Source organism: Bubalus bubalis, chromosome X, assembly GCF_019923935.1.
Source record: "Bubalus bubalis isolate 160015118507 breed Murrah chromosome X, NDDB_SH_1, whole genome shotgun sequence".
NCBI lineage: Eukaryota > Metazoa > Chordata > Mammalia > Artiodactyla > Bovidae > Bubalus > Bubalus bubalis.
Window position 1 is genome coordinate 28,849,076 of NC_059181.1, and position 19,469 is coordinate 28,868,544.

At 38.4% G+C, this 19,469-nt stretch overlaps 1 protein-coding gene across 1 annotated transcript in view; it reads left to right on the forward strand.

The window, feature by feature from the left end:
* The window catches only part of IL1RAPL1 (interleukin 1 receptor accessory protein like 1), a 700,437-nt gene that overhangs the window by 646,240 nt on the left and 34,728 nt on the right, over positions 1-19,469 (forward strand). Inside the window, exon 7 of the mRNA XM_044937333.2 lies at positions 1,473-1,618. Within this exon, the coding sequence (XP_044793268.2) occupies positions 1,473-1,618 (146 nt within the window). The remainder of the gene's footprint in view (positions 1-1,472; positions 1,619-19,469) is intronic.

The window sequence follows — 19,469 nt, forward strand, 5'->3', positions numbered from 1 at the left end:
GCATCATGTAGACTATAAAACACTTGATAGGAATGGTAATACAAAAATGCTTTTATTACCTTTTTAAGGCTGGCTTTAAGGTCTAAATATTAATATAGTGGAATAATAGCAAATAATCATAAAAATACACTTATTTTGAAGGCATAATGCTTATGCCTCTTCTTTTTTGAAAAATAATTAACATATTTGTTTGCTTACTTTTAAATATGGAGGTATTCAGTTATGACTAAAAGTACACTTATATACAGGTACTCATTTTTATTCATAATGTAAATAAGCAAATATATTAATTAATAAATTATAAGTGAATCGAAATGCAGATCATTTGTAAACATTCTCCAATCTAAAGATCACCTCTTTGGGGTATATTTGAGCATTTTAACCAAATTCTTCTTCTTAAATGTGAAGACTTTTAAAACTTTAGGAAAGGTATAAGAGAAAAAGGTTTTCAATAGAAAATAAAAACCTATAAAACTGTCACAGAGGGTTATTTCTACTGGAATTTTCTTCCTGGCAACAAATACCCAGGAATATAACATTGCAGTCAGGTTCTGAAATGCCCAGATGAGCAATTCTTCAATACATACTAAAATGTTCCTCTGCCATTTTTCATGTTTAAAACTTCACTATTATCTTATACTCATACACTCTGAAATGCTAAGGCTATAGGACAATAAACCTCCTAACTTTCCCCCTCTCTACTTTTGTGAGTGCTCAGGGAATGTTCTAGAAAGGTATTTTTTTCTTTAATTCTTCATGAGGAAGTATTGTGCAAGCATGAGTTACCAAAGGGGTGGGAGAGTAAAGGTGGAAACTTGGTGAGCATGGCAAGGGAGCCCTACTTTGAAGTTTTCCATTTGTTCTAAAAAGATTGTTAAAATCCTTGACAGTGAGGTTAGTGAGCATCTACTGTGAATTTTAAATGTCAGAATTAAATGCTTCATCAGAACATTTAGTCTATAGTTTTGTAATTTCATATTTCTTTAAAAATAGGAATTGATTTGTACCTTTTAAAACAATGCCAGGCTAGAGGTTTCAACTGAAATGTCAAAATAGCTCAGAAATTCTCTATCCTTCCTTTCTTTAAAATTAACCTGATAGATAATTAGTCCTCCAGCCTAAGACATTAGAATTTCTTATCCCACCCTTACATCATATTTCTTCTTAAAGGGAAAGCAATTTGTAAACTTTTCTTCAAGGTCTCTCTCACCTCTTTATTATGACAGTGTGATTGTCCTGCTAAGAGAGATAATTAACTGCACTTCATTAGCATCCACAAAGACAAGCTTCCTTATTAGAAGTGAAAAAGAAAAGGGCATGCTATAATTTAATTAAGATAGCATCAATCCATGACCAAATTTGAAGCACAGATGCTGTAGGTTTTTTCATATCAGATTCACCTAAAATTTTTTCTTTCATGTGTGTGTATGTTTGTGTGGGGGTTTTTTGTTTCATTTTGCTTTATATTTTAGAATCCTCAAGGAGCATCTTGGGGAACAGGAAGTTTCCATCTCATTAATTGTGGACTCTGTAGAAGAAGGTGACTTGGGAAATTACTCCTGTTATGTTGAAAATGGAAATGGACGACGGCATGCCAGTATTCTCCTTCACAAACGGGGTGAGTGTAACCTTCTAAGTTTGAGTAGTTGACTTAACCTTTAATGAAAGTGAAATAATTGGAAGGTGAAAAAAAATTGTGTTTTTTTACATAAATTTATTCCAAATAAAACAATTAACGTTAGCAGTAAAGCCATCAAAGCAGATAACACAGTGGATGGGTGACTAGCCCAGGCACTGGAGTCAAATTTAGATATTCAGATTCCTTTTTCTTCCCCTCCCTCAAGCTGTGCCATTAGGTATGCAGGTTCTTAGTTCCCCAACCAGGGATCAAACCTGTGCCCCCTACAATCAAAGTGGGGAGTCTTAACCACTTGATCACCAGGGAAGTCCCCCTTTCTCTGTTTTAGTACCAGCTATATAATCTTGGGAATGATGTCTAACTTCCTTAAGCTTCAGTTCCCTGATAATATGGAATGGGAAAAATAATAATATCAACTCTTAGTGGATTTTACAGACGAAAGAAAACACTAAGTGTGAAGAGCTTGGGACAGAGCCTATGCACAGGAAGTATTTAGTTAAATGCTATTAATAATATTAGAAGTAAGCAAACCAATTAAAAATAACCAAGAGAGTTTTAAGTCAAAGATTATGCTCTTAATTGAAAGGTTGTTCCTTGAGTGTACAAATTACATCCAATGGATTCCCCATTTTACTTCATTTTTATTTTTTTCTGCCTTAGATAACTTTTACATGTGTAATATCCTCCCATGATTAATAATAATTCACTAGTGAATTATTTTTCAATTATTATTCATCATTAGCAATTTAAGTAAGGTATGTTTTGGTTGAGTATAACATCGGCTACAATAAATCTGATTCCACAGCAACCCCAATACCTTACACACAGGGTTAAAATATATATATATATATATATATATATATATATTGAATTGTTTGAAATTATAGACGATTGTAAAATTTGAGCCATGCCTTTTTGTTGGTGAAATTTTTTCATGTACGTTACAAGAGAAAAAAATGTTTTTCTACATTATGCTAAGTGAAAACATTCTCTTACTCAGCAAATTTACAGTGATTTTAATTTCAAAGCACATGTTTCATCCTAAACTCTTTGAGGTTGAAGAGAAAGAAAATGCCAAAGACTTTATTGGAAAATAGATTCCCTTTGAATAATGTTACTGAAAGCTATTAAAATAGACACCTCTGTTGTCAAGGTGACTGTAATATTCAAATAGTTTACTTTGGGGGAGATGTTAATGGAGGGAAAAGATAAGCAGCAGCTAGTAAGCAGTCTGATTGTTTGTCAGTCAATGAAGGGACTTAGAGTAGAAATATTACACATATAAAAGGACAGAAATATTTCCAGGGTTGGAAGTAGCCTAGATGTATAATTGAACTATTCCACAACATCTTCCCTACTGATCTGTCAGCTTATACTGCATCACGTTCCTCCTCCAGGAAGCCAGTTTTATCTTTGGAAAAATGTAACAATTAGAAAACATTCCTATTTCACTGTCTATCTACCCCATGACCCCGTTTTTAATCTCTCTTCCCCAAAATAGCCCTTCAAAAGTTTGATGACAGTCCCCATAATCCTTCTGGGCCTTCACTTCCACAGATTCAGCTTTAGTTCCTTTTATTCATTCTTCTTTTATGTGGATAAAATACTTTCACCATTCTGATCACTCTTTTGAATTGAAGAGTCTAATTACAGAGTCTGAATTATTCTTCAAGAAGGAAGGTAATAGAGAAAAGATAGAGGGCTCATCTAAAAATCTGTTGGCTTTAATGATGTTTATTTCTTTTTAAGATAAAGTAGGAGTGACAGTTAAGTAGAGATCATAGGAAGAAGGAAGGAAGCTGGATCATTTCCAAGGAGGATACAACTATTAAAGCTCTTATCTAGCAGACAGGCACATAAGGGTCAGGAAGGGTCAAACACCGCCAGGCTATTTTTAGCATGTGTGGCCTAAGGTTAAGTTGCCCATAGCTAAGAAAGCTTCCAGTACTACAAACATAAATGACTGAGGAATCAAGTAAATCGTTTGAAAAAACTTTTCCAATACTGCCTGATTTCCTAAACATGAAGAAGAAAGTGGTGGGCAGTGTTAGGGCACTCTTCAATACTTACATCTTCCACAGTGTTTCTCAAATATGTATTTATGCCACCAGCATTTTATCTTCAGTAAAATAAAAGCTAAAGCCAGAAAGTGTCCTTCAAGGTCATATACTCCAAAAGCCCGTCTTAAAGTTAGTATTCACCTTCCTTTTAAGGGAGCTACAGCAAATGAGTCATCAATTCACAATGGTAGTCAGACGTCTCCTGCCCTGGAGAGGCTTATCAGCATGTGGAATGATCTATCCCAACCATCTGTGGGAAAAAACAACGGACTCTGGTTAACAGATGCCATAACTACAAGTTCCCCAGCGCTGAAAGGTTCAGAAGCTCAAGGAAGGCACAGCACATGGGAGCTGATAGTTTTGATCACAGGGTCCCTGCTAGAGTCAAATTGCTGTCATTCTAGCAATTGTGTAATGACCAAGATGACTGACTGTATTGCTCAGAAGCCTAAAGCTCAGAGAAGAGCTGGAAGCTGTTACTGTGAATCATATTCTTCTGCTGTTGACTTGTAAATCCCTTAACTATCTTACAGGCCTTCAAAGTCTTTCTTCTTAAAACTTGCATAGAGAGATATGTTAAAGCATTTGATGAATACAGATCTCATTAGTCAGTAATTATCCATTCTTCTGACAAGTAAACTTGCCAGGACGTACCTTTGCCAAAATAACTTAAGTTTTTTTCCCCCTCCACTGTTACCTTTAGTTCAGTATTGTTAACATAATAAAAATGATGTCAGAACCCTCCAGTGGGTGTTGTGGATTCTTTGAGATATCACCTCCTGTTATCAACTGAGTTGTCCTTAATGCCAAGACAATACTACAATAAATAGTATAGCTAGGATTGAGCTAGGCTAGATTCTGGGCCAGCCTTTTCTCTTTAAAAAAATCTAATTTCCACAAAAACTGGCTGAAATTGTACTAGGAAATTTGACTTTTGCTTGAGAATATTCAGGGTTGTTGATTCCCTACAGCCAGGGAAGGTACTGGGACAGTTAGGGTCATGTCACATGCTCTACAGAGAACTAGGTCATAGAATAAAACAATGGCCAGTGGGCCACATTAGTGTATGACTGCCTTGCGCCCTATTCCTCACTCTAGTCCCTGGCCTGAGAAGCTTGAGAGTTAGATCCTTGTCCCAAAAAGAACCAAAGCAAAGAGTAGATACATTTGCTACTGTGTTATCTCTTGTCTCCACCGTTGCCTGTTGAATTCCCTATCTAAGTCTCTGAACCTTTTACCCAGATGCCTTTGCTTAGGTTCCTAATCACTGCTCCCCAATTTGACCATGCATCCAACACTGACTTTCAGCTTCCCTCCAAAACCCCAATCTTTTATTTGCCCATCATTTGTATGTTTTACATGTCTCTAGCACAAGCAATTCTCCAGACAGATACCCAGCATCATTGTGCTCTGACTTTGGCCTAGCCACTCTTGCACTCACCAGGCCATCCTAAGTTTCTTTTTCATTCTCTGAGTTCCTTGTCCACACTCTAATTCTGGATGACTTCACAGTGTGAACGTATTTACTCTCTGGAGCAAAGCAGTTTAATATTTAAGGGTGTGGACTCTGCAGTAAGGCTGTCTGTGCAAAACCCACTCTCTGCATACTAGCTATGCTATCTTGGACAAATCCCATACTCTCTGTGAGCCTCAAATTTCTCTTGTGTAAAATGGGGAATAATAATAGTACTTTCCATATACAGCAGCTATGAGAAATAAACTTAGTATGTATCAATATGTATCACAGTGTCTGACATATTTATTACCATGTTAGCAGCTATTACATGATTTTTCTACTCCAACTATGTGATAATCTGGATAATTTAGGATGCAGCAATAACATGTCTCATTAAAAATTCCCTCACATCTAATTTATCTTTCATTAAAATGGTCAGCTTTAGCACTGGCAATTTTGCTCTGTTGATTCTATATTTTTCCTTATAATAGATTTACTTTAGTTTGAATGTGCTGTCCTACAGGAGATCTTCATTAATTTATTCATGCATTTAATGGCAATTGTTAAAAACCTACTATGTGCCTGGCACTCATAAAATTAAACTATCAGGAAATCAGAACCAATATAATTTGAAATGCCATCATCTGCTTTTTAAACTACTTTGATATTAAGCATTTCTAATGTAGAATTGTGCTTCTAGGGGACGTTTGGCTTTGAAACTGTCACATAAAGGGAATGTTCATTAACAGTCCTGTTGTGAATTGTTTAGATATCTTGATTACAATAATATGGCAATTCATTCATCATGAAGTAGTTTGGAAACTGGCAAAGTATCTGTCTCAGAGACTAGCACTAGTTAATAATGATAAACATCTAGTTTTCCTCTATTCCTCCTCAAACCCATTTTAACTCTTGGATGCGAAATCTCCCTCCCTTTCCCTTGCTCCGTCCCTCCGAAGAGTGTGTGTGTTAAATCACTTCAGTCCTATCCCACTCTTTGTGACCCTATGGACTGTAGCCCACCAGGCTCTTCTGTCCTTGGGATTTCCCAGGCAAGAATACTGGAGTGGGTTGTCATTTCCTCCTCCAGGGGATCTTCCTGACTCAGGGATCAAACCCACATTTTCTGCATTGGCAGGCAGTGTCTTTACCACTGAGCCACCTAGGAAGCTCAAATTTTAGCTCCTTACTACAGGAAATACTTGTTTTTAGAAGGTATGTGTATGTTAGTCGCTCAGTCAGTCGTGGCCAAATCTTTGCGACCCCATGGACTGTACCGCCAGGCTCCTCTGTCAATGGAATTCTCCAGATAAGAATATTGGAGTGGGTAGCCATTCCCTTCTCCAGGGGATCTTCCTGACTCAAGGATCGAACCCAGGTCTCCTGCATTGTAGGCAGATTCTTTACCATCTCAGCTACCAGGGAAGCCCCCCAAAGAGTGAAATCCATGGGAATTAGACTTGCTCTCTAACTCCCTAGTCCTTGGAATATCTTCAGTAACATAATTAACATGCACATCATTTAGGATGCATTGTTTTAAGGCCAGATGAATTTAGACCCAGTGGACTCCTTATCCCTTCTTATAATGGATCACTTTTGTAATATGTGCCACCATCCTTGTTAGTATTTACCTCGTGCATTTATTTGCTGCAAGATACAGGGAGACAATAGAACTGTGTCAAGCTCTTTTGGGGCTCATCCTTTAACATCTTTGACCACTGATTTCAAAATATTGAAAAGCCAAACTTTGCCCAGACATCAAAACCTCCTACTTCTCTATACAGCTGCATCTTCCTAAAAAGACCATTAAAAACCGAGTTGTTGTTCAGTCACTAATTTGTATCTAATTCTTTGTGACCCCATGGACTGCAGCACACCAGGCTTCCCAGTCCTTCACTAGGCATACACAAAAGAGTCATTTTTTTGAGTTGTTGCTGTTTGGAAGGAAAAATAATTTTCCCTCTACCCTTCTTAATTGCTTCCCTGGTGGCTCAGAGGTTAAAGCGTCTGCCTGCAATGTGGGAGACCTTGGTTCAATCCCTGGGTCGGGAAGATCCCCTGGAGAAGGAAATGGCAACCCACTCCAATATTCTTGCCTGGAGAATCCCATGGACGGAGGAGCCTGGTGGGCTACAGTCCACGGGGTCACAAAGAGTGGATTCTTGACTATATAAGATAGATTAATGGGAGAAAAGCAAACATAAATTTACAAACATATCTTCCTCCTAAATACATGTGGAATAGCCAGGAAAACTGAGTAACCCCCTGAAATGGCCCAAGCAAGCACCTTCAATACCATCTCCAGGAAAGACAAAAGAAGAGCTGCGGAGCATGGGAGGCCAGTTATGGGAGGTGACCAAGAAAAGCACAGTAATGATGGGGATGGTTGTTATGCAGATTTAAGCCTCTGCCTTCTCCATTGATGAGTTTCTGGAGATTGAAAGTTATCCTCTTCCTGGTACAGGAAGGGAAACACCCTTACAAGGGAAGATTTCTTTTATAACTGTAAAGATCTCTTACAAAGAGTAACTTCTACTGGAGTTTTAGAGCTTCTCCTGTGTCTGCTGTTTCTTAAAAATGATCAGCCTTAAATTATCTTTATACCAAAGAGACATATTTTGAGAGGTCATATGTTATCCCTCTTCTTTGCTTATGCAATACCAAAACATTAAAGAACTTTGGTTATGTCACTGCAGCATCTCCAAATGAGAGCCATCAGGTTTAACAGATTCTCTTTGGATAAGATCTGGCAGTCAAAGTTTTATTCTATCCTGTAACATTTTTCTTGCTTCTTTGCTCCTCAATTATATAAGACATATAAGCTGACCCCAGTTCTTTTTTTTTCTTCTTCTTGATAATTAACACCAAAGCAAAGAAACAAGCAAAAACTACATCAGAGTCTATTATGAATGCCAGGAGCCCAAATTGTCTAGTATTAGTGACTTTTGTGCTGATGAATTTCTTGATATGGACATCCCAACGAGGTTATCTGACAGCCACCAAAATTACAGGCATGAAAACTAAACTTCTGAGCTATTTCCTCAAATATAAAATGTATGATTTAAGTAAAGTTAACCCCAAGTTATTTTTGCCTCAGCTGTGAAATATCTTTTCAAAGATCTGTCGATCCCCGTTTTTCCTGATCAGCTACAGCATGGATATTTGTTATATACTATAGTTTTGCCTTTCAGTCATTTTGGTTATTCAGTTTTCCTAAATGTGAATTGGAATATCCAAGCAGCATCTTTGTTAGGAAAGAAAGGACCACTCTTAGCTGATGATTAGCATATTTCTCAAGTAATGAATAAAAAGGGAATGATCCTGGATAAAACCAGTCCTTCCATTTTTATTATTCCTGTTGAATTAATCATGTGGTTCAAAGCTCTTAGTATTTAATTTATATATGGACGCAGTCATTGGAGGGCTTCCCTAGTGACTCAGATGGTAAAGAATATGCCTGCAACACAGGAAACCCAGGTTCGATCCCTGGATTGGGAAGATTCCCAGGAGAAGGGAATGACTACCCACTCCAGTATTCTTGCCTGGAGAATTCCCATGGACAGAAGAGCCTCCAGGCTACAGTCCATGGGGTCAGAAAGAGTTGGACATGACTGAGCAACTAACACTTGACTTCCCTTCATAGTCATTGGAAGTCTTTATTTTGTTTGTTTTCCTAACTATACATTAAATTCTGAATAAAGATCTTTAACTGTACTTCTCTCTTGTATCTTTAACTTGTACATCATCACAGAAATGTGATGAATGGAATGGTTACCTTTCAGTAAGGAATCTCCAGATTGAACTTTTAAATGTTCTCTCGAGGTGAGGAAGCCCAGCAAAAGACTTGCCATCATGCTTGCCTGTAATACCTATAGTTTTGGGTGAATTGCTCTCTTTTTGAGGCCCCCAAAATATCCTAAAGTTTCTGCACCTGCAAGAAATGACCTTCTTTACTCACATGGTAAGGCTGATGGGAACACTGTAAGCAAGGTGCCAGGCTGTTTTTCCAAGGGCTTTGTCAGCTCCACAAAGTCAACCTTAGTTCCTTAAAGCTGTCTGGTCATATCTGAGTCTATACTTGTATATCTCAAGTAGGACATTCCAGTCAAAACTGTGGTAATATAACAAGTTTCCAGTTGCATCCTCTTCTAAGGAGAAGAAATTCTTATTTAACTCATATAAATATAACTATAATGGGCTTCCCTGGTTCTTAGGTGGTAAAGAATACGCCTGTCAATGCAGGAGACATGGATTCAGTCCCTGGGTTGGGAAGATCCCCTGGAGAAGGGAATGGAAACCCACTCCAGTATTCTGCCTGGAAAATCCCATGGACAGAGGAGCCTGTTGGGCTACAGTACATGGCATTGCAAAGAGTCAGACATGACTTAGCAACTAAACAAGAACAAAATATAACTATAATGCCCTGAAAATAAGAGTATTCACCATGAGTTTCTGAATTCTGGAGGGATCAGGCAGGGAGAAAAATATAAATGTTTCACTTCTGCTTATAATGATATAATTTACTGAATTACTGTAAGTCATGGTATAAGATCAAAGGTTTTCTTATATCTGGAAAACAAAGATTAAAAAGGCAGTAATATTTCAGACAAAAGAGTCATAAAATTATAATCATATTCATCAGTTTGTGTCCCATGTGATTAACTCTTGTTGATCTTGTCTTCTGTTAGCAGTTTTGTAAAGCCATTAGTTTTTCCATTAGAGTTCTATTTTTTCTTACCCAGTTCAGTGGTATCATCTGAAAATTATCAGAAACCTATGTTTGTCAAAAAGTCCTAAGGAACTTCTTTACCAACTGAGCTAAAGAAGATCCTTAGAAAGGATCATTGCCCAGTCATTGATGTGACTGGTGATATAAGTACAGTCCAATGCTGTAAAGAACAATATTGCATAGGAAGCTGGAATGTTAGGTTCATGAATCAAGGTAAATTGGAAGTGGTCAAACAAGAGATGGCAAGAGTGAACATCGACATTTTAGGAATCAGCGAAGTAAAATGGACTGGAATGGGCGAATTTAACTCAGATAACCGTTATATCTACTACTGTGGACAAGAATCCCTTAGAAGAATGAAGTAGCCCTCATAGTCCAAAAAGAGTCCAAAATGCAGTTCTTTAGTGCAATCTCAAAAATGACAGAATGATCTCTGTTCGTTTCCAAAGAAAACCATTCAATATCACAGTAATCCAAGTCTATGCTCCATACTGAAGAAGCTGAAGTTTTTTGAACGGTTCTATGAAGACCTACAAGACCTTCTAGAACTAACACCCAAAAAAGATGTCCTTTTCGTCATAGGGAACTGGGATGAGCAAGTAGAAAGTCAAGAGATACCTGGAGTAACAGGCAACTTTGGCCTTGGGGTACAAAATGAAGCAGGGCAAAGGCTAACAGAGTTTTACCAAGAGAACGCATTGGTCATAGTAAACACCCTCTTCCAACAACACAAGAGAAGACTCTGCATATGGACATGACCAGATGCTCAATACAAAATCAGATTGATTATATTCTTTGCAGCCAGAGATGGAGAAGCTCTATACAGTCAGCAAAAACAAGACAGGGAGCTGACTGTGGCTCAGATCATGAACTCCTTATTGCCAAATTCAGACATAAATTGAAGAAAGTAGGGAAAACCACTAGACCATTCAGGTATGACCTAAATCAAATCCCTTACTATTATACACTGTAAGTGACAAATAGATTCAGAGGATTAGATCTGATAGAGTGCCTGATGAACTATGGACAGAGGTTCGTGACATTGTACAGGAGGCAGGGATCAAGGCCATCCCCAAGAAAAAGAAGTGCAAAAAGGCAAAATGGTTGTCTGAGGAGGCCTTACAAATAGCTGAGAAAAGAAGAGAAGCTAAAGGCAAAGGAGAAAAGGAAAGATATACCCATTTGAATGCAGAATTCCAAAGAAAGCAAGGAGAGATAAGAAAGCCTTCCTCAGCTATCAATGCAAAATAGAGGAAAACAATAGAATGGAAAAGACTAGAGAGCTCTTCAAGAAACTTAGAGATATCAAGGGAACATTTCAAGCAAAGATGGGCACAGTAAAGGACAGAAATGGTATGGACCTAACAGAAACAGAAGATATTAAGAAGAGGTGGCAAGAATGCACAGAAGAACTATACAAAAAAGATCTACATGACCCAGATAACCACAATGGTGTGATCACTCACCTAGAGTCAGACATCCTGGAATTCGAAGTCAAGTTGGCCTTAGGAAGCACCACTAAGAACAAGCTGGTGGAGGTGGTAGAATTCCAGCTGAGCTATTTCAAATCCTAAAAGATGACACTGTGAAAGTGCTGCACTCAATATGCCAGCAAATATGGAAAACTCAGCAGTGGCCACAAGACTGGAAAAGGTCAGTTTTCATTCCAATCCCAAAGAAAGGCAATGCCAAAGAATGTTCAAACTACCACACAATTGCACTCATCTCACACACTAGCGAAGTAATGCTCAAAATTCTCCAAGCCAGGCTTCAACAGCACATGAACTATGAACTTCCAGATGTTCAAGCTGGATTTAGAAAAGGCAGAGGAACCAGAGATCAAATTGCCAACATTTGTTGGATCATAAAAAATGCAAGAGATCCAGAAAAACATCTACTTCTGCTTTATTGACTATGCCAAACCCTTTGACTGTGTGGATCACAAAAAACTGTGGGAAATTTTTCCAAAGATGGGAATACCAGACCACCTGGCCTGCCTCCTGAGAAAACCTGTATGCAGGTCAAGAAACAACAGTTAGAACTGGACATGAAACAACAGACTGGTTCCAAATAGGAAAAGGAATACATCAAGGCTGTATATTTTCACCCGGCTTATTTAACTTCTATGCAGAGTACATCATGCAAAATGCTGGGCTAGATGAAGCACAAGCTGGAATCAAGATTGCCAGGAGAAATATCAATAACCTCAGATATGCAGATGACACCACCTCTATGGCAGAAAGCGAAGAGGAACTGAAGAGCCTCTTGATGAAAGTGAAAGAGGAGAGTGAAAAGTTGGCTTAAAACTCAACATTTGGAAAACTAAGATCATAGAATCTGGTCCCATCACTCCTGGCAAATATCTGGGGAAACAGTGGAAACAGTGAGAAACTCCAAAATCACTGCAGATGGTGACTGCAGCCATGAAATTAAAAGACGCTTGCTCCTTGGAAGAAAAGCTATCACCAACCTAGACAGCATATTGAAAAGCAGAGACATTACTTTGCCAACAAAGGTCTGTCTAGTCAAAGCTATGGTTTTTCTAGTAGTCAATTATGGATGTGAGAGTTGGACCATAAAGGAAGCTCAGCACTTAAGAATTGAGGCTTTTGAACTGTGGTGTTGGAGAAGACTTTTGAGAGTCCCTTGGACTGCAAGGAGATCCAAACAGTCCATCCTAAAGGAAATCAGTCCTGAATATTCATTGGAAGGACTGATGCTGAAGCTCAATCTCCAATATTTGTCCACCTGATGCAAAGAACTAACTCCTTGGAAAAGACCCTGATGCTGGGAAAGATTGAAGGCAGGAGAAGAAGGGGACGACAGAGGATGATATGGTTGATGGCATCACTGACTCGATGGACATGAGTTTGAGCAAGCTCCGGGAGTTAGTAATGGACAGGAAAGCCTGGCATGCTGCAGTCCATGGGGTCGCAAAGAGTCAGACACGACTGGGCACCTGAACTGGACTGTAGGATCTTCTTGCAGTTGAAGTTGAGTTTTGCTTTGTTTGCAAAAGCATCAGAGTAACACTATAATTTCCTGTAAATGACAAAAGACTTAAAATGGCATGGTTAAAGATCTGAGTCATTATAATGCAATTGAAGAGGAAATTTGGTTATTTCTGTGACACATAAAATTTTAAAATAATAACTAGAGTTATGACTAATAACATTGTACAAGGACATATCTGAATTTTAAAAATTTTATAAATTTCTAGAGCACTTATAATAACATTTCCCCATATAATATAACCTAAGAACATTTAGCAGAGACATTACTTTGCCAACAAAGGTCCGTCTAGTCAAGGCTATGGTTTTTCCTGTGGTCATGTATGGATGTGAGAGTTGGACTGTGAAGAAAGCTGAGTGCCGAAGAATTGATGCTTTTGAACTACGGTGTTGGAGAAGACTCTTGAGAGTCCCTTGGACTGCAAGGAGGTCCAACCAGTCCATTCTAAAGGAGATCAGCCCTGGGATTTCTTTGGAAGGAATGATGCTGAAGCTGAAACTCCAGTACTTTGGCCACCTCATGCGAAGAGTTGACTCATTGGAAAAGACTCTGATGCTGGGAGGGATTGGGGGCAGGAGGAGAAGGGGACGACAGAGGATGAGATGGCTGGATGGCATCACTAACTCGATGGACGTGAGTCTGGGTGAACTCCGGGAGTTGGTGATGGACAGGGAGGCCTGGCGTGCTGCGATTCATGGGGTCGCAAAGAATTGGACACGACTGAGCGACTGAATTGAACTGAACTGAAGAACACTTATCTCACTTATTTGACAATGCTTCCCATGAAATTTAGCCTACTCAATAAGCCTAATTATTTTCATATCTGTCTTTTATTAGAAGAGAAAGTGAATATTTTGCTGTATTCCAGGGGCTTTTGGAAAGCCCCCAAATTATTTCCAGGTCAATAAGATTTCATTTGAATTTGATTTGAGGGAAGTTCGTCAAAAATTTCAAAAGATTTTAAAACACTTTTTCAAGCAGGGTCACAGGTCACTGTGACGCTATAGTTAGTTATCTATTTAATCAAAATGACAAAGACTTCACAGGCAAATACAGAAAGTTAGATAGTTAGCTCTTATAAATATTGAACAATCTCAGTTTTTTTCCTAAATAGTCAAAGATCTGATGAAGATAAAAGATTGAATTTTTATTTTTATAGACAGATGGCATTAATGACAAAGAAAATCTTTGTTTACCACTGCTTATTAAAAGCAAAAGGAGAAGGGGGCAGCAGAGCATGAGATGGTTAGATAGCATCACTGACTCAGTGGACATGAATTTGAGCAAACTCTGGGAGATAATGGAGGACAGAGGAGACTGGTGTGCTGCAGTCCATGGGGTCACAGAGAGTCAGACATGACTTAGCAACTAGACAACAACAACATAGGTAGGCAGTGTACCTTTGATGCTGAAATTCATTCACATGATTAACTTTATTCCAATCTTAGCCAGGTTGATCACACATACAATTTTTTCCCCAAGATCCCTTCTTCAGAAAATTTCTACAAATTTCTATGTCCAGTTTAGTCTGTCCCTTGATCTCTTTTCTATTTTGAAATAATCAACTGTCGGACAAAAATTGCTTTTATTTCTCCAACAAAAATGCACCTCCATACCTCATGCCTTTTCTTACCCAAAAATACATTTTCATTTCCTTGCACACATCATTTCCCTTATTATCTCTGGCACCCTTAATCATATTAACCATATACTGATTAAAAACCTTAATTTCTAGTGGAAATAAAGAAATAAACAATTGTGAACTACATTAGGATTTTGGAGTGTAAAGAATTTATAAATACCTTTTATAATTTCTAGACATATGTGCCCTTTTAAGTAGTGCAATCTTTCAGTGTGAAATGAGATCTGGTGACTAAAAAACTGAAATTCATCTTTAGTCTCTCTGTATTAGGAAGTCAGAAGTAGATGAAACAATGTATTAATATTTTATTGTTTTATCTTATTCAGAAATGATCTAGATATTTAATGAATTTCCGTCATTTAATTTGAGATAGCAAAACCCTAAGGGTTTAATTTCCCAAAAAGATTTGGGAAACTATTTAACCATCATAAAACAATCATGTTTTGAAAGTTTACCTAAAAGAGTTTATCTCATTTGCATCTCTTTAATACATTTGTCTTTAATAATCACACTTAGATTACCCCTGAAGGTTTTATGAGACATTAAAGCAGTTAACTCTTTTATTTTTCTTGTTGACAAATTTTATAACAGAGATAGCATGAACTTATTTGACTTTTAGTAAACCTAGATAGAATAAAAGTATTACACTGAATGCTGACAACTCTAAAGATATACCTGTTTTAATTAAACCAGTAATTTTAAATTTGCTTTTATTGACTAAAGATGAATCTTAGATCACATGAACTTGAGAAACATTTGAGTTAATTCCTATTATATTTAGAAATAATTTATATAAGTGCTTACTTTAAACTAAGTAAATAGAGCTTTTTTACAAATTGATTATGGTATTGCCATCTAGAGGTATAAAAATACCCTATCTATAATGTACATGAAAGTTAAGTCACTCAGTCGTGTCCAACTCTTTGCAACCCCACAGACTGTAGCCTGCCAAGCTCCTCTGTCCATGGGATTTTCCAGGCAATAGTACTGGAGTGGATTGCCCTTTCCTTCTCCAGGCAATCTTCCTGACCCAGGGATCAAACCCAGGTCTCCCGCAATGTAGACAGACGCTTTACCATCTGAGCCACCAGGGAAGTCCTCAGTTGTTGTTTAGTGGTTAAGTCATGTCCAATTCTCTTGTGACTGCATGGACTATAGCCTGCCAAGCTCCTCTTCCATGGGATTTCCTAGACAAGAATACTGGAGCTTGTTGCCATTTCCTTCTCCCAGGGATCTTCCAGACCCAGGAATTGAACCTGCATCTCCTGAATTGGCAGGTGGATTCTTTACCACTGAGCCACCAGGGAGGCTCCATAATGTAAATACCAGGGAGAATATCCCCACTGGTCAAAAAGTCAAGCTCTCAGGACACAGAACAAATGACACAATAGACGAGGCAAAAAACAGGTTACCATCTTTAGGAGGAAAAGGATCAATAAAGCCAAGAATACTCTGCTGAATTTACCAGAGTTTCTAAAAAACTAACTCCACAAATATTTTCTCTTGCTAAGCTAATTTTATAAAAGAGAAAAAGAACTCTTGCTACTGCTGCTAAGTCACTTCAGTCGTGTCCGACTCTGTGCGACCCTATAGATGGCAGGCCATCAGGCTCCGCTGTCCCTGGGATTCTCCAGGCAAGAACACTGGAGTGGGTTGCCATTTCCTTCTCCAATGCATGAAAGTAAAAAGTGAAAGTGAAGTCGCTCAGTCGTGTCCGACTCTTAGGGACCCCATGGACTGCAGCCTACCAGGCTCCTCCGTCCATGGGACTTTCCAGGCAAGAGTACTGGAGTGGGGTGCCATCGCCTTCTCCGAAAGAACTCTTACCACTCTCATTTCCAACAGACCCACAGGCAGAGATCTGGGAGACCAAATGACATGGTATGAACTCTTACCTTTGGCCAGTTTTGGTCAATTATTGAAGAAACTCTTAGCTACAGTATCCTTGGACTTATTAGTGTCCAGCTAGTCAAGTTGAATCCTGCCTGCTACACTGACTATCAGGGAGGAAGAATTTTTTTCTGTACCTATATAAGTTCTTTTATCTGAGTTAAACTGACATGAGACAGATCAATAGGAGAAAATTTAAGCAAAAGTTTAATAACATGAATGGGCTTCCCTGGTGGCTAGAAAGTAAAGAATCTGCCTGCAATGCAGGAGATATGGGTTCGATCCCTGAGTCAGGAAGATCCCCTGGAGAAGGGAATGGCTACCCACTCCAGTATTCTTGCCTGGAGAATTCCATGAACGGAGGAGCCTGGGGGACTATAGTCCTTTGGGGTCACAAAGAATCGGACACACCTGAGCAACTAACACTTTCACTTTTTTTCACTTCATGCATCAGAGAAACCCAGAAGAACTGAGTAACTCACCAAAATGACTGAAATCCTCACTTAAATACCATCTTCAGCTAAAGATAAACAAGAATATTGGGGGTAGTGGTTTGGAACCTAAAAGAATAGGAAGGCAATTCATGTGGAATTGGAAAGGCAAATGTTTGCTGGGCCAGGCAGAGACCATGGGGCACAGAGTGGGCTCTGATCTCTAGGCCCTGCTAGGTTCCCCTCACCACACCTGGCCCTTGTTCTTTGCAGACGTCTCTGCTGGTAGCTCTATTCTGGGAATAGACCCTTTACCGAAATTATTGGGTTACCCAAAAAGTTTGTTCAAGTTTGTCCATAAGATGGCACAGAACACCTGAACAAACTTTTTGGCCACCCCAGTATTTGTGGCAACTAAGCTGGAGGAAACAAGAAAAACTTCCTGAGTTTCTTTTTCTTTAAAATAATCAGACTAAGTTAATCGTCATACCAAAGAGACACTTTTTGGGGTAGCAAAATTTGCTCCCCTATACCACTCTGGGAGAGTTAACTAGAAGTCCCTAGAGCAATGCTTTACAATCTTCTGCTGTTGTTGTTATCACAATCTTTACAGTTCATAGGAATCACCTAGGAAGTTTGTTTAAAAGTGATTCTTCATGTTCTTATTATTTCCTTAGTCTAAGGTGAACTCAAGATTTGAATTTTGAATAGGTTTCTTATTGGTGCTAATGCTGCTGGTCTGTGGATTGCATTTGGCATGCCAAGGTCTTTGCCTAGACATTAGGTCCTCTAACAAACTTGGTAGAATCTAATAGGTGAAAAGCAGCTAACTCTCTTGAGTTCACTGTTTCCATGACAGAGGAATGAAAAAGGGGTAGAGCCAGTCAGTGGGATGAATTCTAATTGCCCCATTCTTTTTATATGATCAACACCTTTGAACCTAGTTGAACATTGGTACATTGCCCTCACATCCCCTCTTAATGAGGTTGCTTACCTCATGTATTCAATGAAATTGTGCTTTATAGAACACATTTGCTACTCAGGGCAATATCTGAGAGAACACTCTTCAACTATTAAATAATTACCCTCTTACAGGAAGAGGGCCTTCATTCTTGGACACAGTTCCTACATATCCCTTTTGAAAATGGAAATCCACTTAAGATTGTCTCAACAACCTATATATGGGTATATACATGTATTTCAGCCTATGCAAATAGGCTATATACAGAGTTCAGTCTGTGAAAATAGCAATTACCAAGGAGAAACAAGCCCTATGATGGGCAGTAAATACTGCTGATTTCCTGTTTTAAACACTTGCATTCAGCTGAATCTCAACTTTGTGTTGTAAGGAAGGGCAGACAGTATGAAAACTGAACCTCCACGGTCAATGATATGATTACAAAACAGGCAAAGAAGAAATAACCAAGTAACAGAATCTGGATAAACAGGCCTGCATGTTTGGAAGTTCAAATCGTTTTTTATAGGCATCTGTCTAGCATCTAAAGAGGTTATAAAAACACAGACCTACAGTGAGAGCAGAGGGAATCCACTGGAACTGGGATCTTTGTCTTGGAAAGCAACACATAAGCAGTTTCAACAATATTAATTCAGTTTAAGATATTTGCAAGAAGCCACAGATAACATGAGGCACACACATTGCCCAATTTCACATATGTGATCGGAGATCGCAAACAGAATACCATCTCTGTGACCACTACCCACTGACACACCACTCCCTTCACTTCTCAGAACTACCTTCATGTTCTCATCATTTCTAGGTCAAAACAACCTAGTAACTGACAATTTCTCATATCCTGCTCAAAATCTCACTTCACCACTAAAAATAATTCATATATTCATATAACGCTATTGCATGAGAAAGCAATAAATCATTCCCATTCACTAAATATGTACTAAGTGCCAGCTCTGGGCAAGGCACTGGGTTAGTTGTCCTTAGTAGTTGAGTCACTGCTGCAGAAAGAAGGTCAATCACCATCCTGGGCATTAAAACAGCATTGTTGGGGAAAGGGAGATGGCTGTACCTTTTTATGGCTGTGAATTCTTGTGCTCAGTTGAGAAATGGCACAACTGGGTCAAAAATGCAAGGTATAACTTTTAATAAGCAGTTCCCTGTATATCGAACTTTGACAACCAGGTCAGTAAAGTGAGAAATTAGACTTGACACATTAAAAAATGCTAACTGTTCTCTAAGGTCATATAGTAGGAAAAAAATGTGTTGATTTCCAATAAATTACCATGGTAACTTGTATTAGATTTTAGTGTTGAGAATTGCATTTGCCATCTGTAAGAAATATGTTAGCTATTTGTCTCTACTTTTAGGGCACATATGCTATTCTTAGCATGTGTTCTGTGAGGAATGATATATCCGGAGGTTGATTTCTCTAAATTACAATTGGACATTTAAATACTATTAAAATAGATTTTGTTTGTACTTGACCAAAAGAAATCCAGTGGTATACTTAATAAAATACAAAATGGTCATTTTAAAGATCACCCAAAAGTCATTACGATGAATTAGAGTTTGATATGAATGAAGATTGACTGAAAAATTGTGAACTGTGATGGAAAAACAGTTACTTGAGAGTGTTT